Raw genomic sequence first — 25,449 nt, 5'->3', positions numbered from 1 at the left:
ATTGGTGAACTTTTATCAAATACTCTTTGCATTAATCCCACTACCAATATTATATAAAAGATCACTAAAGTTTGGAATTAGGGGAAATTTTTGTTTATCGAGTTATATAATCCGATAGGCAAGTACGTGGTGTAAGCTGCCGACCAGAGAAAGGCATAACATCACAAAGCGAAAGCGTGCAGCACTAAAGCCAGATGCCATTGTTTTGTGTTGTCTAAGACGGAGTTGACACACACAAACAGGGAGGCAGAAGAATGGAAGCTAAGAAACCAGTCTTTCAATTCCTATGGCTCTTCTTTTTTGTCTCAGCCTATCACAACGGTTTCATGCGCAGAGCTCTCGCAGAGGGCGTCACTCCTGAGGAAGCCAAACAGCTCCGAGACGAGGTAACCCTCTGTCTATCTCAGATCCAGCTCGGAAGCGGAATTAGGGTTTTTCTTTAAGATTTTCATTGTCAGAATGCCATGTACACTTTGCCGTTTATGTTACTATGCTCATTTGATGGAACAGTCGGTTGATTTGTACGCGCGACGCAAATTTATCTTAAAGTATGTTTGGCAGCGGGAATTTACAAAATAGAATCCGATTCCAATGACCCATATTGGACTTCTAAATGAAGGGCCTTTGGACTCTTAAATTGTCTATTCTTATAGTTACATGTACACTTTTCCATATGGGCTTGAATTTTGCTGGCAAAACTCATATCTGATTGCGTGACATTAACGTAGAATGCTGTTGTTGATGATTTGGTGTAGGAGCAGAAAATGATATTTTATTATTGTTATTATTATTATTATTTTATTTTTATAAATACTAGTTCTGAGGGCAAAAATAGCTCAAAATTTCATGTCCTGGATTGTTTTCCTTGTAAATTATCCTCCATTACGTAACAGGAGTTTTGAGTTCATGTGAAAGATCTGAATATTTAAATTGTCCGCACCATGCTTTTCTATTTGCATTTGGTGGCAGTGTTAGTATGTGCTGTTTGATCTTTTTAAAGTGGGAGAGATACATTTCAAATTGCAATCCAGGTGCGTGGAATGTTCTATCATGCTTTTAATGGATACATGGACCATGCTTTTCCACTTGATGAACTAAGACCTTTATCATGTGGAGGAGAGGATACACTTGGCGTTATGCCTTGACTTTGGTATGAGAATTTCTCCTTTCCAAATTTATCTATATCCAAGTTGTTGTATGTCTCACCTGTCGTTGTGTTATGATCCCGAGGGTTACCCTCAGGATCATAGCACATTGCCATCATGTAACTGTCACAGATTGACTCCTTAGACATGCTGGCTTTACTTGGTGATAAGGAACACTTTGCTGCATCTATTGAATGGATTGGTAAAAGCCTTCGGTTTGACATAGTGAGTAGTGCTCATTTTTTTTGTTGGTGAATTAATGTTTAAACTTATCTGCTGGGACTAGATTTTCGTTTAATGCAATATAGGGATGATGGATTCTAAATAACTGAGGACTGCTTTTCTTCTCCCCATTGAATAGTATCAAAATTCTGAATTTCAACTTTTATAAAGCTCCCAACTTGCTGATTTTCTCTTTTATAATCCTGGTTTTCATTTTGCTGTGTGGAATTGTTCGGGTTTCTTGCATTTTGTATATGCATGTATTTTACATTGTAATACTCTGTATCTTAATAACTGATATCATTCAGATTTTCTTTTAGCATATTTTTCAAGTAATCAAAAGTTTGTTGAAGAACACAAAAGGCTTAGCCGATTTTTTTTTTTTACTTACGTTTAAATTTCGGCTAGAATTGCTTTGGTCACCTGCTGCATAACTTTGGATTTTCTTTATGGGTTTTTGCAGAATAAGACAGTGTCTGTGTTTGAGACTACTATTCGCGTTCTTGGAGGTTTACTCTCTGCTCATCTTATTGCAAGTGATTATGCTACGGTATTGGTTATGCATTTACCTTTACGAATTATTTTCATTACAATTTTATGATTTTTTTTAGTTAAAGCATTGGTTTTCCAGAAAAAGTATTGATGTGCTTTAGATCGACCTAAAAGGAATGATGCAACTCATGGGTAGTTTAATTAGCATGATATATAAGCTATATCGATATTTTTGCTTCTTTGATGGGAGGGGGGCCTCAAGGGAATAGTAAAACTGGTTTGCTGGGTTGCTTGGTCGAGAAAAGATTATGCAGTGTAGTTGTTAGCAACCATTTTTTATGGGAAAAGGGCAATTTAACAACAAGAGAGTTATCTGCACTCTTGTTTTAGGTTGTAATTATGAAGCTACACCTTTCCAATAGGCCAAACCCCATTGGTGCTTGTTATCTACTTATAAGTAGTTGACTCAGTTCTAATTGCAAATGAATGCTTGGAAAGTAGAATAAGAATGGGTAAATCTGGAGTTTTAGTTAAATTGGACATGGAAAAGGCTTTTGATCATGTCAATTGGGATTTTCTTCTTTACATACTTGGGAGATTTGGTTTTGGTGGGTAGTGATGTTGACGGATTAAACATTGTATTTCGACAGCCAGATTTTCGATATTAGTGAATGGCAATCCGGTTGGTTTTTTTAACAGCTCTCGGGGTCTGAGGCAAGGAGACCCCTTATCTCCTTTCCTTTTTGTAATAGTGATGGATGCTTTGAGTCGTATGCTTGAAGCGGCTGTTGAAGGAAGATTTATGTTGGGATTTGTGGTGGGTGATGAGACTCGGGATAGTATTACAGTATCACATTTGCTTTTTGCAGACGACACTATGAATTTATGTGATAACAATAAGGATCACCTTCGTTTTTGAGAGCCTTACTGTTATGTTTTGAAGCTGTCTCTGGTTTAAGAATTAATCTTTCCAAGTCTGAAATTGTTCCAGTGGGTACGGTCAGGAATATCTTGGATCTGGCCAATATTTTGGGATGTAAGGTAGTTTTGTTACCAACGAGATACCTTGGACTACCCTTGGGTGCTCCTCACAAATCAGTTTCTATTTGGGATGGGGTGATTGAGATGATTAGGAGGAGGTTAGCTGGCTGGAAAAAATTATACTTGTCAAAAGGTGGAATAGTTACCTTGATTAAGAGCACATTGACTAATCTCCCTACTTATTTCCTCTTTCTTTCCTTTACCAGCTGGGGTTGCTAAAAGAAGAGAGAGGATTTATCGGAATTTTCTGTGGGATGGTAATAGGGAGGAAAGAAAGTTTCATTCCGTGAAATTTTTGTGGAGGTTTGAGAGTGCGAAATTTAAGAATTTTCAACAAAGCTCTTCTTGGGAAATGGCTTTGGAGGTATCATAATGAGAGTAATGCATTTTGGGAGAAATATTGTGGATGTTAAATATGGGAGGATCTGGGGGAGTTGGTGTATGAATGATGTAAGAGGGATGTTTGGGGTGGGTTTGTGGAAGTCTATTCGGAAGCATATACGACGTGGTTGGGGGGTGTTTTCTCGTCATACTAAATTTTTGGTGGGGGAGGGCACTCATATAAAATTTTGGAGAGACATTTGGTGTGGGGAGGAGGCTCTAGCAGTTGCATTCCCTTCTGTTTTTCGTGTGGCATGTGATCAAGAGGCTTCTGTGGCGGATCTCATGGTTCGTTCAGGGGATCAACTCCATTGGAATGTCATCTTTAGTAGAGCAATACATGACTGGGAACTTAACAGTGTTGAGGCCTTTTTCAGTCGAGTGTATTCTACGAGGATGTTTGGTTTGAGAGAAGATAAGCCGTGGTGGAATCCGGCAGGTAAGGGTATTTTTTCGGTTCGCTCCTTCTATAAGTCCCTTACTAAGCTTCCAAACACGCATTTTCCTTGGAAAGGTGTGTGGAGGAATAAGGCACCTCCAAAAGCACTATTTTTCACTTGGACAGTGGCTCTGGGTAAGATTTTGACCACTGATAATCTGCGGAAGTGCTAGGTTATTATTCTAGAATGGTGTTGTATGTGCAAGAAAGCTGGCGAGACAGTGGATCATCTTATGCACATTGTGAGATAGCTAGAGCATTGTGGAGCAATGTGTTCATACGTATAGGGTTGATTTGGGTCATGCCTACTACAGTGGTAGAGTTATTGGCTTGTTGGGTAATGCCGGGTGGTGCTCCACAAATCAAAGCTGTGTGGAAGATGGTTCCTATTTGTATTATGTGGTGCATATGGCGGGAGCGTAATGAGCAGACATTTGAGGATAAGGAGTTGACATTAGAGGATCTTAGAATTTTCTTTTACCGCACCTTACTTCTGTGGGCTAGTGCTGTAGATTTTAATGGCCTAACTGTACATGATTTTCTTCTTTCTTTTTTAGCAACTAGATAGGTCCTATCTCTTGTATTCCACCTTGTATACCTGGGCTTGGCCTATTCTTATTTATACTACCGATTACTTATAAAAAAAAAAAAAAGTCTATTCGGCTGGGATGGGGGGGCTTTGTCAAGAATACTAAATTCAGGGTGGGGGGGATGTGGCAAAGATCTATTTTTGGTATGACATTTGGTGTGGGGATTATCCTCTTAAGGATGTTTACCCATTTTTAGGATTGCTAGAGATAAAAGGGCTGCAGTGGCTGAGTCCTAGCACTTTTCTAACAATTTGATTCACTGGACTGTGGAATTCACTAGAGATGTACATGATTGGGAAGTATGCGAAGTTTCTAATTTATTTGGAGGATTATACGAGATGAAGCTTGATCAAAACAAAGAGGATAGTCTGCAGTGGGTGCATACAGTTAATTCCAGATTTTCAGCGAGTTCTTTTTACAAGGTGTTAACCTGTCATGGGGTCAAAGATTATCCCTGGAAAAGTATTTGGAGAACCAAGGTGCCTAGTAAGGTTGCTTTCTTCCGTTGGCTGGTGTCTCTTGGGAGAATTTTAACCACGGACAACTTGAGGAAGAGAGGCTTACCGGTGGTTGATTGGTGTTTTATGTGTAAGAAGGATGGTGAATCTATTGATCATCTTTTTCTTCATTGTGAGGTGGCGACTTCTTTGTGGAATGAGATTTTTGCAAGGGTTGGCATTTTTGGGTGATGCCTATGCGTGTGGTAGATTTCTTTGCATGCTAGCAAGGTATTGTGGGGGAGAAGTAACAGCACTGCAGTGTTGAAGAGGATCCCCTTGTGCTTGCTTTGGTGTTTATGGTTGGAAAGGAATGGGAGGTGCTTTGAAAATTGTGAGCGTTCTTTAGGGGAATTTAGGGAGTTTTTCCTTAGCACTTTAAGTTTTTGGGTGAAGAATCTTGTAAGGAATGGGAATGATTGTAATTTTTTAGTTGTATTTTGTTTTAGCTTGTAACTAGGTGTTCTCATTTGTATACATCCTGTGTATTTGAGCTATGCCTAATTACTTGGATTAAAGTTTCTCTTATTAATTATAAAAAAAAGTAATTGATACTCCACTGCCTTATCATATAATATGACCTTGATCTAAGGTTGTCTGGTGAAGGCCTTGGGCTTGGAGTTATGCTCCCCCAGGTCTAAGGTTCAAATCCCCTTGTGTGCAAACAATCTCTAGGGGCCATAGGACTAGGGGATTTCTCCTTGAATTACCCGATGTGCACTTGCCGGAAACTACTTTCCGAGGGCCTGTGCACCCCCGGGATTAGTCGGGATGCTGTTTCCGGACACCCGGTGCCAATAGGAAAAAAAGGTTGTCTGGTGCTTTTGATCTTTCTGGGTGTTTGCTTGATGTACTTGATTGCTGTTAGGACTTGATGTTGTGACTTGATTTTGTAATTTTACATCCATCGGGAAAAAAATTGTATATTTATTAGTTTGTGTCAAAGTTATGCAGCAAATGCCCTTTACCTTGCTTTTAATGCCAAGAGACATATAGGGCAGATGTCTAGGTTTTCTTATAGCCAAGGTTTTCGGCCTATTAGGTCCAGAATGAGTTATGCCTTCTTTGGTAGTAGATCAACTAGCATGTTGGATAGTGTCCAATCAAAAAAAGAAAAAAAAAAAATCCATCAGTGTGCATGATTGTGGAAGGTGAAGATCTGCTCGTTTGTTGTGGTATATTTGGAGTAAAAGAAATGACTGTCCTCTCTTCCCTGCATCACTTTAGAGTTATAAATTCTTCCCAGAAAATTTGAAACAACATTCATTTCCCAGTCATTTACATCTCTAATAAAGTCAACATTCTGTGGAATATTATTATCCATTTACCTCTTATAAAAAGAAAAGAATATTATTATCCGTACATTGAAGATAATCTGCCACAACAACATTTTGATCCCTTGCAATCCTGTAAAGAGATGAAAAATCTGATTTAAGAGCTGATTCCCCACATCAAATGTCATGCCAAAAGAGAATCCTCTTCCCTTTCCCCACCTTAAACTTAATATGTTTAGAAAACAAACTCCCCCCAACCTTTCCTAATACCCTTCCATAAACTCACCCCATACGCTTCTCTAACTTCATTAGAACACCAATCCCCCCACCCACTCCCATATTTAACAGCAACAACATTCTTCCATAAAGCATCCCTCTCTTCATGATATCTCCAAAGCCATTTTCCAAGGAGTGCTTTATTAAACAATCTCAAATTTCTCACCCCCAATCCTCCACAAGAAACCGGTTGACACACCTTATTCCAACTAACTAAATAAAACTTCTTTTCCTCTCCTATTCCTCCCCACAAGAAATTACGATAAATTTTCTCAATTCTACTAGCAACCCTAGCTGGCAAAGGGAGAAGTGAAAGAAAACACGTAGAAAGATTAGACAACGTACTCTTTATCAAAGTAATTCTTCCCCCTTTAGACAAATATAACTTTTTCCATCCAGCCAACCTTCTCTCATTCTTCTCAATAACCCCATCTCATATCAAAACAGATTTGTGAGGAGTCCCCAAGGGAAGACCAAGATACTTCAGTGGCAGTGAAGCAATCTTACACTTCAAAATATTAGCCTAAACTGAAATATTACATGCGGCACCCACCGGAACAATTTCAGACTTGTTTAGGTTAATGCTAAGACCTGAGACAGCTTCAAAACATAACAACAATGCTCTCAAAGATCGAATGTGTTGATTGGGCTCGCTGAAAATCAATGTGTCATCGGCAAAAAGAAGATGAGTAATTTCAGACTATTCCGTTCCTCATTGCCCACATCAAAACCCGACAAGTACCGACCTTCTACTGCCGCTTCCAACATTCTACTCAATGCATCCATGACAAGGACGAAAAGAAAAGGAGATAGCGGATCTTCTTGTCTCAAACCACATGAACTATTAAAAAACCCAGCCGGAGTGCCATTCACCAAAATGGAAAATCTCGACGTCGAAATGCAATGTTTGATCCACATACACCATTTCTCTCCAAAACCATATCTCCCAAGCAAATACAAGAGAAAATTCCAACTAACATGGTCATATGCTTTTTCCATGTCCAATTTAATCAAAATTCCAGATTCATATGATTTAATTCTGCTGTCCACAAACTCATTAGCAACTAATACCGAGTCAAGGATTTGTCTCCCTCTTACAAAGGCATTTTGAGATTTCAATATAATATTTCCCAACACCCCACTCATACGATTAGCTAACACCTTAGAGATTATCTTGTAAACCCCATTCACCAAACTAATAGGCCGAAAATCACGCCTCCACAACTCCTACCTTTTTGGGAATAAGTGCTATAAATGAAGCATTGAAACTTTTCTCAAATTTCATAAATGAATAAAATTCACGAAAAACCTTCATAATATCCTCCCGCACTATATCCCAACAAGATTGAAAAAAAGCCGTTGAAAAACCATCTTGACCCGGAGTCTTATCCCTTGCCATTCCTCTAACCACATCGAGAACTTCATGCTCTTCAAAAGCTCTCTCCAACCATTTTGCACTTGCCTGATCAATGAAGTAAAAAAACAGCCCATCAAGTTTTGGTCTCCATGAGTATTCTTCTCTGACCAACTTCTCATAAAAATTGACAATGTGGTCCTTAATGACCTCTTGATTTGAAATGACGTTTTCACCATCATGAAGAACCTCAATTGCATTATTTCTTTGATGAAGGTTTGCCATACGATGAAAAATTTTCGTGCACTTGTTACCTTCCTTCAGCCAAAGGACTTGGGGTTTCCATCCCTGGCGCTTCTTGCCGAGGATAGTCCTTAATACTTCTTTGCTTCCCTAATTCATGTTCCTTCTGTCTTTTTCTTCTTTTAGTTTTATCTTTTGTTTGTTGAAGATGGATCGTAGTTTTTGGATAGAAGCTAAGAGGTTCGTGTTTAGTAGGAAAGGTGGTAACTTTTTTTTGTATTACTGAGAGGAGCAAGAAGATGTCTAAGTCTCTTCATCTCAGTGGAGGTATGGTTATTTGGATGGCAAAGATGGTGGAGGATTGTCTGAGGATGGTGGGCAATAAAGATCTTTTTAGACAAGAAGGGAAGGTAATAGAGTTTTTATGGTCCAAAAATGTCAAAACGCATTTGGTAGATTTGTGAAGTTGATTGAGTTTGGCACTGGTAAAGGGAATGGAATCATGGTGATTCCAGAAGGGTGAAAAGTGGGTGGTTGGGCAGGTTTTGTGAGGTTAATGAGAGAGATGGTTGATTTTAGGAACTCTGTTTCAGGTTCTGAAAGCAGAGTTGCTTCTACCGAGGGTGGTGGCGAACAGGTTTCTAGAAATAAGAAGGTGATTTCTGACATCTTTGAAATGTGTTTATCATCATTGGGAAGTGTCTTACCCGGCATAACAAATCCAAGGCAGGAGGGTTCTCTTCCTCATCAGAGTTTTGGCGTTGGTAAATTTAGGAAGGATGAATTGGTGTTGGATGTGGTAACAAAAGGAATGACATTTTGTGGTGGAAGCAGATGGATGGAAGGAAGAATGGTTGGCTTGCTAAGGTGTTGCAGAAAGTTGGAGAAGTTGAAGGGTCTATGTGGCACGTAAGGGCAGAGTTATTTGGTTGGAAGGAGAGGTTGGAGACAATGTTGAAGAAGGTAGATGAAGGGTTGGGTCTGTTTATGGGTTTGGGCCTAAATTTGGAGGATAAGGAAGAAGGAAAAAGGATGGGGGAGCAGCGGAATGGGCTTGTGGGCCAGAATGGGCCTGGTTTCTAGAGGGCAAAGCCTTCACTCTAGATACGGGGCTCAGACAATCTGAGAGGAGGGGTGGCGTAGCCTAAGGGCTTGATGGCTTTGACAGACACTACGACGTCATAAACAGGGTGGACGGCAGCAGGCGAGTCTCCAAGAGGCTCTCCGACAAGGGTCCCTCCACTGGCGACTGTTCAGTTACTCGGATCTAAGAATCGGAACTCTGAGGTGGTCCATATTATACCCTCGACGGCACAGGAGGTTGAGCTTTCTTCACAGAAGGGGACGACGGTGGTAGTCAATCCCTCTGAGGGTACTCAGGTGGTGTGTTCAGCTCCGGCGAAGGGGAGCATGTTGTCTTCCTTCGAGCCCGAGATTTAGAAGGGAGATTCTCATCTCGGGGTTGGGAGGTTCTCTTCTCAATCGTTATTGGTTCCTGTTGAGCTACGTTTTGAAGGCAATGAAAGGGTTTCAGAGGGGGTGGAAGTGGTGGAGGGAGATGTGGAATTGAGCGGTAATGTCTCTGGGTTCATTGAGGAGTTTGTTTTTGGGGTTCCTTGCACCCAGAGCTTAAACTCTGAGATGCAAATGGTTCTTGGAGGGGAGGAGGAGGTAGAGGCAAGTGAGTCAGGAGAGCTGAGGGAGTCTAATGAAGAAATAGACCATGTTGGAAGTTTCAGGTTTTCAATCAGTTCTTTTTATAAGGTGTTTAATTGTCATTCTGGCTGTGTTTTCCATTGGAAAAGCATTTGGAGGGTGAAGGTACCTACTAAGGTGGTGTTCTTTCGTTGGGTGGTTGCTCTAGGGAAAATATCGACCACAAATAACCTTAAAAACGTGGTTTGTGTATAGCTGATTGGTGTGTCATGTGCAAGAAGGACGGTGAATTTGTAAATTATTTTTTTTTATTTTTTATTTTTACATTGCGAGGTGGCAAAGTTTTTGTGGAATGAGGTTATTGGTCGGACAGGTTTATATTGGGTGATGCCTAAGTTAGTTGTGGATCTCCTTGCATGTTGGCGTGGTTTTGGGGCAAGGAAATGTGTTGCTGCCAAATGGAGAATGATTCCTCTATTTTTAATGTGGTGTTTATGGCTGGAAAAGAATGAGAGATGTTTTGAAGACAAAGAGCGTTCTTTTGAAGATCTTCGTTATTTTTTCTTTTCTACTTTGAGTTTGTGGGCTAGGATCTTTGTAAGGAATGATGATAATGTACTGAATCTGTTTCTGTCGCAGTTTCCCGCTTTGTAGTGTGCAATAGGTATTTCCTTTGTATATTTCCTGTGTGCTTGGGCTGAGTCTATTATTGGTTATAAAATTCTTATTAATTATCGAAAAAAGTTTTGAAGTTTGGGGGGTGACCCAATCATTCAACAGGTGGAAGGTTTTGCTCACCCACCACCTGGATCCCTACTGCCTCAACTAAATCTGCCTCAACCACGGTCATCCTAGCCGCCTCAAGGTGCAAAAACTTTCCCATCAGCCACGCTCATCCCAGATCTGCCTCAACCAATCCAAAAAACTCTTGGCCTCAACAACCACTAGGCCTTAAACAAAGATGGTTTTGGGTCTCTTGGCCTCAACTAGAGAGAGATCCATGGTTGTGGGTCTCTTGGCCCCAACAACAAAAGAGAGACCCACAGATTGTTTACTTGGTACCTGCAGGGGTGGATAGTGTAGGCCAGTCGTGCCAGGTATAGGGGACCCACCTAGCATCCCTAGTCCACAATAGCGTAGAGTTTTCTATTTCTATTTTTCATGTAGAGTTTTCTATTTTTGTCTTTCATGAATTTCTACGCTAATTTTGTATATCTCTTATATTGACTACAGCGAAGAACTAGAAATGGATAAAGTTAAATTATGAAAACTAGTCCCATTACATTAAAATGATAGAAGCATAAGACAATAGCATGCAGAAAAAGAACCTCTTGAACTCATCCAAGGAGCACTCCCGATCTTAAAAAAAATACGTTTAATATGAATTGTATATTGTATACTACTATCTGAAGGTCTTTGTTGATTTCTTCTGTATTGTTTCTTTCTAGGGCATGAAAATACCATCTTATGACAACCAGTTACTTAACTTAGCAGAGGATTTGGCCCGGAGGTTATTACCTGCGTTTGACACTCCTACAGGTATAACTACTAGATGATTTTAACTGATTTTCCCAATTTATTGTAGTTTGAGTTTAGCTACTTGTTTTGAATTTTTTATGACCTAAATTCTTGGGCTGTTTATTCACATAGGGTATTTATTTATCAATCTTGTTACTTTTGGTTATTTGATGGTGTATTTTTATCATTTTGTGGAATGCTAAATTAAGAATGTTTTCACCTAACATATAAGAATACAACTATAGGGAATGAAGGATTGCCATGTTTAGTATACCGTATACCTGTCTAGTTCTGATAGGCTGCTTGGGTTGAAATTGTTAGGCTGTAAAGGAATGTTAATATAGGGATTTAAATCTCAAGTAAAATTATTTAGGACCTTGGCTCATGAATGACTAGCTTTGTGAAACTTTAGCAGTTTGGCTCTGTGGAAAGCAATTTTGCTACATTCTCTCTTAAAGCAGTTGGGTAGCTATGACACTGTCTGCTGAACAATGATTGTACATTAAACACTTTGGTTTCAATTGTGGATGAAGTACATGTTAGATGTAGGGGCATTGCAAATGTAATGGATCCATCATTTTATGACCATTTTCAGATATTATGTGTTGCAGGAATTCCATTTGGGTCTGTCAACCTTTTGTATGGAGTTGATGAACATGAAAGCAAGGCAAGGCCTTTCTGCATTTTCTCCTTCTTTTGTGCAAGCTTGTTTTCTCTTGAGTTTTGCCGTGACTTTCTAGCGTGAAAGCAGCTAATAACATTGTGGGACTACACCTTTTTATTTTTTTGACAAGTAATCAAAGAATTTAGCAGGAAACACAAATGTCAGGGCCATAGTACACAAGAATTATACAAGTGGAACATCTAACAGGAGAGAGAGAGAGAGAGAGAGAGAGAGAGAGAGAGAAGAAAATCGTGAAAACTCAGCCGATTAATTTCCAGTTTGCTAATTGCTGTTGTACCTCAACTAATAGGGTATATGATTACACATCTAATTGCCAAGGACAATGAGCGAATATGCAAGATTGTTCTCTCAAATTTAAGAACATTAACCTCCTTCTAGGACATTCATTTGGTAACTGTACTATGTCTTTAATTCTCTGTTTTGTGCTATTTACGTAAAGCATTAAAAAATTAATTTTTGGTCTGTTAGATAACATCAACTGCTGGTGGCGGGACTTTGACGTTGGAATTTGGAGTGCTTAGTCGTTTGACGAATGATCCCGGTAAGTTTTACCTTTGTTGCAAGGGAAGACAAGATGCCAAGATACCAAATATTCACTAATGTTGGAAAACTACGGTTGTGAACCCCTTAATTAACGAAATATATGTGGGAGAATATATTTATGACATTGTCATGTTATGCAGAATATTACATATACTTCTTGTACTATGGTAGCATTCATTTTGGCATTTACTTCTTTTTTAATAACCTAGTTATAAAAAGGGCACCTAGAATATAGCCTTCTTATTATATATGTCATTGCACTGTTAATTAATAGGTTACTGATCAAAAAAAGAAAAAAATAATAATAGGTAAGGCTAGATACTACCTCAATTTTGACCTGAAGAATAATGTTTAGGATCATTGTTCAAGCTTCCGTTTTCCTCTTCTTTGCTCTTTATGGTTTTTAAATCCTCTCTCCCAAGTTAGACGTTTATTAGAATAAAAAAAATATTCTTTACTGAATGAGGAAACAGTTGAGCTATTTTCGACTGAGACGAGTTTGCTGACCCCTTGATCTTGAGCAGAAGGTACCTAGAGGTGATCTGTTCAATCAGATAAAAAGAAATACTAACAGACTTATAACAATGTTGTCCATCACTCATCGTCACCGTGACTTTCTAGAAATATGCTTGGGCCTTGGTCCAGTTGTTTAAACTTAATAATTCTTCAATCTCCTTGCTTGTCCTGGTCTTTGTGCAACTTCTACTAGATTTTTTATTAGTTGTTGAGTGACTTTATAGATGATGGCTCTATGCGTTTGTCGAGACATTAGCCTTTCTTATACACTTTGTATTGCATAGGAGGTTGTAGAAGTACTGGTTTTATCCTCTTCATTTCTGGCTTGATAGACTAGGTTCTCAACGTAGGGTCTTGGATACCACTGTATTTCCCTCCTTGCCTCCCTTATATTTTTTTGTCATTAATATCATTATTTTCCATTTCTTTTTCCTTTCTTTTCTGTGGGGGACGCCTGTTGAAATATTGCTCAACTTCATGAACATGCAGTTTTTGAACAAGTTACCAAAAATGCAGTTCGTGGACTTTGGGCGCGGCGTTCAAAACTAAATTTAGTTGGTGCCCATATCAATGTTTTTACAGGTGAATGGACACAGAAGGTAACACTATTTAACGTGATTTCTCTATGAGGGCCATCCTACTATGAGTTTCTAACTTTACGTTGTCTCAATCTTTCACTTTTACATATCTGGTCCTAGGCTTGGATGAAGTAGGGCCATCTTGTGAGAATGCTTTAGATCTTTTTTGCCTTATTTGTTTGTCCATTAAATAGATCTTCCTGAGTTAGTTGTTGTAGTGTAGTTGAGGTATATAATGATAATAATTAAATGTAACTTTGTGTCCTTGAGTTATGCCTTTTGCATTTCCAAATAAAAATTTTTATTACTTACAAAAAAATAATTGCATTTGAGTTTTTACTCTCTCTCTATCCTCCATGCATGAAGAAGCATATTTAATTTTCTAGGTATGCAATTTGTATAAACCCTTGGGGGAAAACAATACCTAGGGACAGTGTCCCATTGGTGAAAGGCCCATGATTTACCCGTTTTGTGTGATGGGGATAGATTACATGGGTCCAAGGTTTAACCGGGTAAAAGACATGTTGCGTTTGCACGGTCTTTGGGTTTCCTTGTCATAAAAAAAAAAAAAATAGTTAATGCAATTTGTATAATCCCATTGACAGAATGTGAATGTGGATATACATCTTTGAGCTCTTGCACCACTCATTATACAGGTTGAGCAACAATCTTTTATTGAAGTAAATAAAGTTTTCAATTTTGAGTTTCTTGAATGGTGCACTCAGCTATGGTTTATAAACATAAAACTTATGCCATTATTTATGTGCATACATACGCAGTGAGGTGAGATGCATCAGTAGGATCCATAATAGTTGATGCTTTTTACTATCTGAGGTGCATTTGAAAAGTTTCTAAATTATCGTCAACCAGCTTACAAATTCCACATAAATTAAAATTCCATTTACTTTGGGGAGACGCAAATTTTCCTCCCACTTATTGTCACTAAGGAAAATTATGTATGCTGCTTTTTCAGGATGCTGGAATAGGAACTAGTATTGACTCTTTCTACGAGTATCTCCTAAAGGTTAGTAGCATGAATTGAAATACTGAAACCTGCTTCAGCTCTATAACATCCTTTTTGTTATTTGGAACGAGCTTAGTTCTCTCCATTGATGCACGATGCCTTCTTTATGTCATCAGACAAAATTGTATTGATATAAATCAGTGAGGTAAGGGTGCTGGATATTATATACTTCTATTATAACTTTTTTTATAAGATTAAATTTCATTTAAAACAATGGGCAATATCTGAGTACACAGGGTGTATACAAGGTATACACAGCAATCTCTAATTATACCCAGTGCAAAACTTCTTTTGGGGATGTTCTTGTGCTACTAAAGGGGAGATTGCAGATATAGTTATTGCTTGTGTTGTTGAAAATATATATGTTTATTTTACTAAAAAGTATTTTGGAGTTGTGATAAATTGATGGTGGGCGGTTTGTTAAAGAATTTGTAAATTGTTATCCTTCCGAACAGTGAGGAAATCAAGCATTGAGATGTTTTATCTTGTAACTCTTTTGTTTCAGCACTCTTGAAAAGTGTGTATAGTGAGTTAACAGGATGGCTTTTAGGTAGAAGAACCATAGTCTGAAGCCCTTATTGATATCTAATATGATAGTTAGCAGAAAGATAAAGTAACCCTTGTTTTATTATTGTTGTTAGGCCTTTGTTTTGCCTTCTTTGAGGAATCCGTTTACTCCACTTGCAATTTTACCGCTTTCCTTTCAAGTTCAATTTATGCTCTTCTACCGACAAAATGGAATTGAGTGGAGAATAGAAGTGGAAGAAGATGATGAGGCTTTAAATTTCATTGCTAGTCTTATATACTTATCACCTGTACATAGGATTTGTTTATTTCTACAGTGAACATTAGAAGGCTTCTGAGGTGTATACCGTGCGGTTAGTTAAATAAAGTCAGTATTTTAACTGGTCACAGCCTTCTCATGAACTAATTTGAGCTCTGTATGCTGACACATATGATATGTCAATAATCTTGCTAAAAGCTTGTTTTGGATGAATTTGGGTTGTTACATTTCTTTTCAGTTTTTTGTTAACCTTTCTTTTTTCTTTTTGAAAAGTTATTTCTTGTTAACCTTTCTTGACAATGTTTCAGGCTTATGTATTGTTTGGAGATGAAGAGTCTCTGTTCATTTTCCAAGAAGCTTACAGAGCTGCTATGCACTATCTTTACAATGATCCTTGGTAAAAGCTTGTGGCTATTGTCTGCCACTCTGTAAATAGACATTCCCTTGCCCTCTTTTTATCATTATCCTTTTTCTTTAAATCTTCGTATTGGATTCAGCTTTATTGGCCTTGGTTTTTTTTTTTTTTGTGTGTGCCTGTGAAGGTATGTGGAAGTAAATATGGATTCTGCTGCTATCGTCTGGCCATTGTTTAACAGTTTGCAGGCATTCTGGCCTGGCCTTCAGGTTTTCGGTCTATTTTTATTCTATCTTCGATGCCATTTGTTGGTGAACTGGATTATTGGAAGTTTTCTGATTATATGTATATTACTCATGCTCGAAGGTGTTAGCTGGGGACATCGATCCTGCAGTTCAAACGCATACTGCCTTCTTTAGTGTCTGGAAAAGATATGGTTTCACTCCTGAGGGTTTTAATCTTGCTACACTCAGTGTTCAGGTATATTAATCATCACCATCTGAACCCCTAAGCAATTGCTATTTGAACTGATGTTGCTTGTAGGGCATTTTACTAGAAGTGTGGTGGTGTCTTTGTTAAGGATCTGATATATGTGCGTACATGACTCCCATATGCCATTTGGCGAACTATATTGCCATCTTGGAATCTCTGCATTTCCAGTATGCTTTATTAGTTTTAGACTTACAGCACGTACACCACTGAATATGGTTATGTTCTTTGGTAGTCTAGGTTATGTTTATGAAAGGTAGAACTTTAGAATGCTTTAGTATACCTCCACCAACCAAATGTTATTCAGGTAGAATGAACTTGAATGTGTTTGAGCCATCTCTCATTGTAATAAATCGGTGGTAGAGCGGAGGACTGTAGTCAGTAAATTACCACAGCTAATACCTATAAAAAAAAAACATTGTAATAAATCAGTGACATGTTACAAATTTTAAGCATTTCTTAGATACCGTTTGGCTGATGACTTTAAGTCCACAGTTATAGTTCGCTTGTGTCCATATTTTTTCTCTTTACAAACAAAAAAAATGTTGACTTCTTTGTCAGTATAGGATATATATCAATAGATGATATATTTGCTTATTCTACGGAAAAGCTTAAGACGTTCTTCGTCTATACTCTCCTTCTTTAGATAGCTTCTATAGACTTCAATGGGCTTAATTTACATGGATTTCTTGTGTGTGTGTGTGTGTGTGTGTTTTTTTTTTTTTTTGCTTTATAGAACTAGCTTGGTAATGTTGTTTAGTCTAGTGATTGTGTAGAATTTTCTGTACATTTCCTTTTCAGCATGGGCAAAAAAGTTACCCACTGCGTCCGGAGTTAATAGAGAGCACGTATTGGCTCTACAAAGCTACCAGAGATCCCAGGTCTGCTCTGATCTACTTATATGTTGTGATCTTTAATCTGGTCAATTGAACTCAATTTAATCCCGCTTAAATTGGGATTGGCTTATAGTTGCTCTCCAATTAATTGGGGTTGGCCATGTGTATTGCAATTTTGAAATGAATCCGTTGAAGTTACTAGGTTGTATACTGACCATCAACCTATTGTGACATCATAATAAGATCAGTACAACTTTGAATGATTTATTTGTTAGGAAAGACTTCTGGAACCTGCAATTTTTTAGACCCACATCTTCAGAAGCAATTCTTCAGTGTTACATATTGTTACATTATGGTTGAACTCTTGATCTGTGGCGGGCCTGCTTCAAACTCTTAAATTTGTGATGAGCCTCCGTGGCCCTGCCATGTACTTCTTCCAAAAGCACGCTGCATAATGCTCTACTCTTTGTTCTATTTATGTATTTTCCCCTATAGAAATAAAAGCCATGTAGAGTACTGGGAAACTACTGTTTCTGGTCAAGTCTGCTATTGTTAATATCCATATGTGCACTACCTTGACTTATTTGCAACTGAGACTGTTTTCAAGGTTTTTCTTTGTAGATATCTTGATGCTGGTCGGGACATGGTTTCCAGCTTGCAGTATGGGGCTCGATGCCCTTGTGGATACTGTCATATATCAGATGTAGAGTTTCACACACAGGAAGATCACATGGAGAGCTTTTTTTTAGCTGAGACTGTAAGTACCGGTTTTACAAGAGTTTTGTTTTTGGCAATCATCTGTCTTCAAAAGATCTTAATTGCCAAGTGGATCTGGTAGCACTTTCTCCTCTAGGCTTAATTACCTCCAAGGGATGTTCTTGCCCTCTAGATGAGATTAGGGGAACCCTGAAAGAATATTTATCAGAGCTAGATTATATATATGAAAAAGGTGAAAAGTCTATTGATGGAACTCTATCATGGGTGGTTTTGGGCCCCAATTGAGGGCCACTTAGACAATGGCTTCAACTCGGGCACGTTGGATTGTGTTGGTGCATCCTGAGTCCTGACCTAACTTAATCATTAAGAGCTAAACACCTCATTTAACCCAAAATTGATTTGTAATTGGCTTCCCTTTGCCAAACCTAAGTGCTTATTTCTCAACCTTCATTTTGAGTGTTGCTTTTGAACTTGAATGGTGGTGGTCCTTCAGTTTCTTTTAGACTATCTTTGTAACGCCTCGGTCCCGGATGGGTCGGTGAGTTACTTTTTGTCATTTGAAATCGTATCTCACCGTACATATATAAACTCCAATTTCTCAATTACTCATAGATCTCATTGTTTTAAACCAACTACTCCAAAATAATTAACTAAAAACACCACAAAGTCTCAAAATAAATGTCAACTTTCCTAAAATACTAAGTCAACAGAGCAAAACGAAACTACTAAATAAAATTCTCCAATAACCCAAGTACCCTTTTTGTACTTAGTACACTATGCTTACATAGCCTTACCCATGCTTCCTATTCTTGAACTTCAGCTGAAATATCCAAAACATCTAAAAATATCGTGGAGATAAGAGGGTGAGTTATCAACAGCTCAGTAAATAGAGAACATATAATAGTATGTAAACATGAGCATTTACAAAGTACAGAATGCCGAACAAAACATTTTTAGTTTCAGTATGCAGAACAAAACATGTTATCAAAATTATTGGAGCAATGGTTCAAAATATTTATATTCCGAAGTTTACTTGTAAAAAAAATTATTTATATTCGAAAGTTCTTTGGCATAGCATAAACTGAGCATAATCATCATATCATATCATATCAAATCATTACATTGGAACATAGGCCATGTTTAACCCCGTAGTAGGGTTGTGCTATCCACGGTGGCCAAACTGGGCAGAGACAAAAGTGAATATTTTCCCTATCATTCTCGGAGTCTCGAATGTGCACACAAGAAAAACCACACAAACCACTTTGTTTCCAAAGTGGGTGCACTCAAAGACAGAGAAGTTGATACCAACTCAAACAAATGCCACAGTTTTACACCCGTGGTAAGGTCAGAGCAGAAACAGAGCTAGATACAGAATCAGAATGTTATGCCAAAGGTTTTCAAATGTCACATCATATCAAAACTGAGTATTGAGCAGATTCATATCCTCACATAATCAAAAACAGATTCATTGCATCTTCACTTAATCATGCATAAATTTTCAGATTTCATAGTTGCTCGGTTTTGCACAGTTCAAAAACAAAAATACTTTTCTCTTTTATATTGATTTCATGATGCAGATTAAATTACTGAAGTTGTTACAAATTTCTTTTCATAACAAAACATGCATATGTTTCCAAAATCAATCTCAGTTCATTTTTTTTTTTTTTAATAAGTAAGAAATTTTATTGAATAGAATGAAACTAGGCAATGCCTAAGTACACAGGAAGTAGACAAAGTGAGACACCTAATTATATTCTAGTAAGCTGAAAAGAAGATAGAAACTCATGGACATTCCCACCCTTCAGTACAATAGCAAAAAACCACCGTAAAAGAGAAAATACAAATAAATTCCAGATTTCCCCCACTGCATACTCCTTCTTGTTGAAACACCTATCATTCCTTTCAACCATAAACAACACATTAAGCATAAAGGTATCATTCGCCACACTGCTGCCAGTTGAGTGCTATTATGCCTTCTGTTCCAGCACGCTAGTAGTTCCACCACACTCTTAGGCATTACCTAGCTCAACCCAACTCTATTGAGGATACCAGCCCATAATACCACAAAGGTATCAACCTCAGTCCATTTTTTTTATGTAAAGTCTAGCATAGGAATCCTGCTTACCTGGACTTTTTATCTTTTCTGAATTTTTTCATAACAGTGCCGAACAAATATTAATCGTCACCTATAAAACAGTTATGTAACTTTCGTAAATTTTCAATTGAACACGTATTTTGATACTTAAACCTGACATACTAAAATAACCTATTTTTTCCTAAACATCTAAAATTCTTGTAACCCTAAAATATCATCATTTCTGAAATTCATTGATATACACTTAATTTCTCCGACTAAGACAATAAACTCTAAATTATTTACTACTGAAATCTAACTATCAAAATTTAGTACCAAATAATATAATTTAAAACCTTAAATATTTTCCGTTAAACAACTTTGTAGGCTAATTTAAAGTGAGCCAAAGCCCACTTAAAATAACGCATAGTTTTCTATAGTCAAGCTTAAGCCCATTGTAAAATCAAACCCAACTGAAATATAACTCAAAGGGAAAAATTGTAATATCATAAAACAAGTCTTCTCTACTATCTGCGTAAGGAGCTTTATGTAAAATGCAAAAGCCACCTTTAAGTTTGTAAGGATAAATGTTCACTAGAGAGACCCAGGGCTGTGCGACTGAGACTCACCGTGAGAGGAGCTACGAAGCGGCGGCGAGGTGGCTGAGGCGGCGGCAATGCACTGTGGGAGGGAGGGAGGGAGGGAGGAAGGGAGAGAGAGAGAGAGTTTCGGTTTCTGCTCTGTTTTGAGTCTTAAAAACAGAGTTTCGGTTTGGTTTATAGAGGTTGGTGCAGGCTGGTGGTTTGCCATGAGGGACTGAGGATGGCTTACTCATCCATGGGTTGGAAACAGTGATGGTGGCCCTTGGTGGAGGTACTGCGGCTTGGGGTGTGTAACAGTTCAGGGTGGCCATAACGTGGTACGGTGTAACGGTGGTGAAGGATGAAGGCATGAGGCAGTGGGCCTGGCAACTTCCGTCCTGCAGGAGCGAGCTCAGTAACATTAGATGGTGGTTCACGAGTGCAACAACCATGCTAGGGCTCGGTTTGTTTCATTTTGCGCTGGAGGAAGAGGAGAGTGGCAGCGGATTGGTGGCTCTCGATTTGGTTGGGCTTTGATGATGGTGGTTGTTGTTGGTGTTTATTAACAGAGGCTAGGGGGATGAACGCCCAGTGCATGGCTCCCTCTCTATAAATGTGTAATTGTGATTGTGTGCAGTGGCTTGTGGTTTGGGTTGGCGTGGATGGGGATGAAACGGGGAGAGGGAGCCATGTTTCGTGGTGGTTGATGCTTGAAAGTGGGGCTTTGGTTTTGGGATGCTCTAAATGTGGAGGAAGGGTGCAGCAGAGCCCTAGTTTTTTTCTGAGGAAGATGAGCCTTCGTGCATGGCTTGGAGTTTATACACAATTGGTCTTGGGCCTAACGAATTTGGGTCCAGTTTATGGGTTTGACCTACAATATTCTTCATGGGCCTAGTATCAAATAAATTCTTACGGGCCCCATCACAAATTCTAAAATAACCCAACTAGTTCAAAAATATTTTCGGGCCAATTACCAAATAATAAGATTCCACTTGATCCCTAAAATATTGCATGATTTTAACCTAATTATCAAATCCAGTAAAACCCAATATCCCACCATAAGAAATTTTGGGCCCGTAGCCTATTTTCTATTTTAAAAAAATAAATTTTCTTGTTAAAACTCAAGTGGGCTTCCCAGACCTTATTAACCAAAAAATATTTATAGAACGCGGGCTTGGTGTTGGGCCCGGGTGTTACAATCTTATATAAGCTGGGAACCATTTATTTGATATTCTATGTTTTACTAATGTATGACATGTGGCATCAGTTTATATTCTTATCTCATTTCATTTTTATTTACATTGCATGTTGTTTATGACTTGAACATAATTAGGTTAAATACTTGTGGCTTCTTTTCGATTTGGCTGTTGGTCCAGATAACCTTGTTGAAAACGGGCCATACAAGTAAGTGCTTTTGTGCTTTCAACGGATTATCTTTAGGCAATGGAATTTATGATGCTAAGTTACTTCTGCAAATTTTTTTTCTACCTTGAACTGAAAATATACCATTTACAGGTACATATTTAGCACTGAAGGCCACCTATTGCCTGCAACCCCTCAGATATCCCTAGTGCGGGAACATTGTTCATATGTTGGGGTTTTTTGTAGAAGTGTGGGTTGTAAAGAAGATTCTCATACATCAGAAATCGCAACTGATCTTCTAGAAGCTAATGGCAGTAGATTTCATGAATGTCAGGCTCAAACTGGACTTCCTTTATATTCCACTTTTGAGTCAACCCCTACAGCAGGGTTGATCAAGGTCAGTGGTTTGTTTTAAACCTTTTAGAATACCTTGTTCGGCTTTACTTCAATGCTAAATGGCCTGCTCTACTTTTTATTTTTTTTGTTTGAAATTGTAGTTTAAGAGTATTAGGTGCTGTATTATACTTGTCAAAAAAGAATATTAGTTGCTGTATGAAAAAAAGATGCTATCCTGATCCATGGTTGCTTTCAATGTCATTTGTCCTGGAAACACCACATACATTAGTTATTACCAACGTTAGAGAAAACCTAAAAAGTTAAATAAATAAATTTAAAAAAAAAAAAAAAAAAAAAAAAAAAAAAAAAAAACCTGGTTTCCTTGTAGCCTATAAAAGAAGATTCAGGTCTCCATGCATTATCTACGTATAAAAAAGAAAAAGAAAGAGAGAATTAAGTTTCTCAATCCTAAGAGCACTGGCATTGGCCTAGCCAAATGTCAGTGAAATCTAAATTTTAGCTTTTTTTGAGTTAAAACTCCTGAATTGGATTAGCCGAAGGTATATTTGTGGAACTTTTGAGTTACAATAATTTAGGATCCCTAGTCATATTTGGAGAGTCACTGTAGAAGGACCAAATCAATATTTTATGATTTTTCCATCCAACTACTTCTCTCTTTCCCCCGCTCTTCTCTCTATCTCTGTCTCCGCTTCCATCCAATCTTTCTTTCCAGGTACGTTTCACATCAACTCAAGCATTGTTTCCTCCAAGCTTTGTTGTAATTTGGTGTTCGCAAAACCGGGATTGCGTACAATGTGGATTAAATATTAAATTTTAATATTAATACAAGTGTATTTACAAAATATTAATTTTTAAAAAATATTATTAAAATATATAATATTATATTACTATTTTGACTTTAGGATGGCTAGTCCAATATGGATTAACCTCTCCAAAAGTTTTGGCTATAGTCAAAATCTCAAATTCTAGTCAAAATTTGGACCTGGCAATGGCTAAACCACCTTCTACAACCAGCAAACGCACCTTGGACCATTTCACTAGATGGAATTTATGTTATACCCCCATAACTCCCTATTAAAGGAAATTTCGTTGTTACTTCTCAATTCGATTGGAGGCGCTCCAACAGGTAGTAGAAGAAGAGACATAATAGGTGGGCAGATTGGATAGCATGCCCTTGATCAATGTATTTCTACCACCCTTGACAAGTACAGGGACTGCCAACCAGCTAATTGGTGCTCCATCTTCCCAATAGTGTACCATCCCAAATAGGATTGGCTGTTAAAAGGGTGTTCCTAAGAGAAGACCAAGGTAAGTCATGTGTAAGGTATAAATCCTACAGCCATGGATATGCTGCCAAACTAGCTACATTCTCGGCATTACCTCCCAGAAGACCCAAGGGAACACCCCACTCCTGCCTTCTGTCCATGTTTAAAACATGAGTAATTTAGATAACAGTTTAGCGCTTAACCAAACCTCAAAGTAAAGCAATAAGTGGATGAATTGTGCTGGGTCAAAACTAGTGTGCATAAGCCATATTCAAACACTTAACTTCACATATGCTAGCTGGATTGTCCACCTTATCAGTGTTAACCGTTAAAAATTACATTGTCCTTCCTGCAGGGATTTTGCCCAGGACTATCTCATGGGCAGAAGTTTGGGATATCATACATTGCTTCAGTCGATACAGCTTACCAGCATGAGCCTGCATCCGATGGAAAACCAACTACTCTGCAGAGCCATTCAGTGGCGGTTGTCCAAAACCAAAGTTCTGATGACTTGCTTCCTGAAAATGATTGTGACAATTTGCAGGAATCCAGCGGGGAAGGATCAGAGAGTAAGGTACCTCTGCAATCTCAGGTATGAGTAAGGCCTTTAGGATGGTAATGGAACTCGGGGAAATCAAGCTAATTGGTTGGAAGCAGCCTCCAAATGATCAGGATTCGGCCTTCCACATTCCCTGCCTTCTATCTATTCTGCCATCAGCCATAAGATGGGCTGAATGCTAAGATGTATCCAACGTGATACATTTTTGGGGGCTGTAGGGAAGACTAGAAAAATTGTGGTTCTCTTTGACTGTGTGTAGATTATGATCATAGGTTCGAGCAATTCGGCATCTATTGATAGAGTGAGCATAAAGCTTGAGGATAGAAATGTGAAACTGTAAGTTCTGTCTGATCATTATTTCTGGTTTCGCTGCCCTGGCAGAGGACTTGAAAAGTTGCAATTAGTCATCTGTTAGGCCCGTGTAACTTAGCACAATGGAGCCGAATTTTGTACACTCTTTTTCTTTATGGTGGGTTTCAAAGATTGATTATGGAGGGGGCTCTCATCAGCCTCGGTGCGAGTTGGAATGGCGTATTTGTAAGAACACATTTCAAAAGTATAGCTAGAAAACTATAGATTGTGTTTATTTACAGAATCACTGATGGGCAGAAAGCTTGACATCTACTCATGCATCTCCTACTTTGGATATTGTCTGGAAAAGGGCTGTTTCATTTAAAAAGTTGTCACAAACACGAAATTACTTAACTGATAATGAGATAATTTCATCTGATTCTATTTGATATCTATATGGGATTTTTCATAATTCTGTACTCGAAAAGATTGAGAATTCGATCCCATTGTTTCAAATAGTCTTTCTTCCTACTCCCTTATTCTTTTGTGTATCTATCTATTCTTCCTGAGATTAGCGGTGAAAATCGACATCGTCGGCGCGGTTTTTGGGCAAAACTGACGCCGATCGACGTTTGGAAAAATGGGGGAGGCGTCGACCGTATCCGGTCGATGGGGAGGAGGACACTGATCGAGGCAATTTTTTGGCGGTTCTCGGTCGGCATCGGTTCTCGGCGATTCTACTGAGAGAATAATGAGAGAGAGAGAGAGAGAGAATTACAGAGGAGAGAGAGAGTTGCATAATCGAATTCGGGATGAAGGGAATTGGGGAAAAAGAAGAAGACTCTTATCGAAACGACGTTGTTCTACTTAAGGTTCCGGTCGGTTCCTAACGCGGTCGGTCGGTTCGCGTTTGTGGCGGCCGATGCCGTTGGTTTCTGTATAGCCCTACCTGAGATCATTTAGATTGCATGACAGTAAAACGATTAATAGACTCATAATATGTCGCACACATGAAGTTTAAAAGAAGAATAAAAAAACGTTCACGGTATATTGTTTTATAGGGCTTCCAAGCCTATTGGATACTGTAAAAAAGTTATAAAATAGATTGTTTTTATCTTTTAAATAAATGCAAAGGGTTACAAGAATATTCAAGAGTCATGGTACCGAAATAATTAGCAAATCTACCAAGTTGTCCCGACCCTATCTTGTAGGTGGGCCGACATCAACAGTTGTCTAGTCTACACAGTCGTTGATGAAAGAGAAAGTAAGAGATCCCCCAGCAATCCATCGACTGGATCTGAGATC

At 38.4% G+C, this 25,449-nt stretch overlaps 1 protein-coding gene across 1 annotated transcript; it reads left to right on the top strand.

The window, feature by feature from the left end:
* The first annotated feature begins 78 nt into the window (after nucleotides 1–78).
* On the top strand, nucleotides 79–24,591 carry LOC121245851 (alpha-mannosidase I MNS4). The gene is given in 18 exon segments (XM_041143740.1): nucleotides 79–386; nucleotides 1,032–1,131; nucleotides 1,134–1,150; nucleotides 1,278–1,370; nucleotides 1,831–1,917; nucleotides 11,059–11,149; nucleotides 11,740–11,795; nucleotides 12,282–12,354; nucleotides 13,362–13,471; nucleotides 14,424–14,474; nucleotides 15,567–15,655; nucleotides 15,801–15,882; nucleotides 15,980–16,093; nucleotides 16,904–16,983; nucleotides 17,560–17,695; nucleotides 21,644–21,714; nucleotides 21,826–22,069; nucleotides 23,650–24,591. Coding segments are annotated over 18 exon segments (1,869 nt in total). The 5' UTR covers nucleotides 79–254; the 3' UTR covers nucleotides 23,893–24,591.
* The last annotated feature ends 858 nt before the right edge of the window (nucleotides 24,592–25,449 follow it).

This window comes from Juglans microcarpa x Juglans regia, chromosome 1S (assembly GCF_004785595.1).
Source record: "Juglans microcarpa x Juglans regia isolate MS1-56 chromosome 1S, Jm3101_v1.0, whole genome shotgun sequence".
In the NCBI taxonomy this organism is placed as follows: Eukaryota; Viridiplantae; Streptophyta; class Magnoliopsida; order Fagales; family Juglandaceae; genus Juglans; species Juglans microcarpa x Juglans regia.
This window is presented reverse-complemented; position numbering and strand designations above follow the sequence as displayed.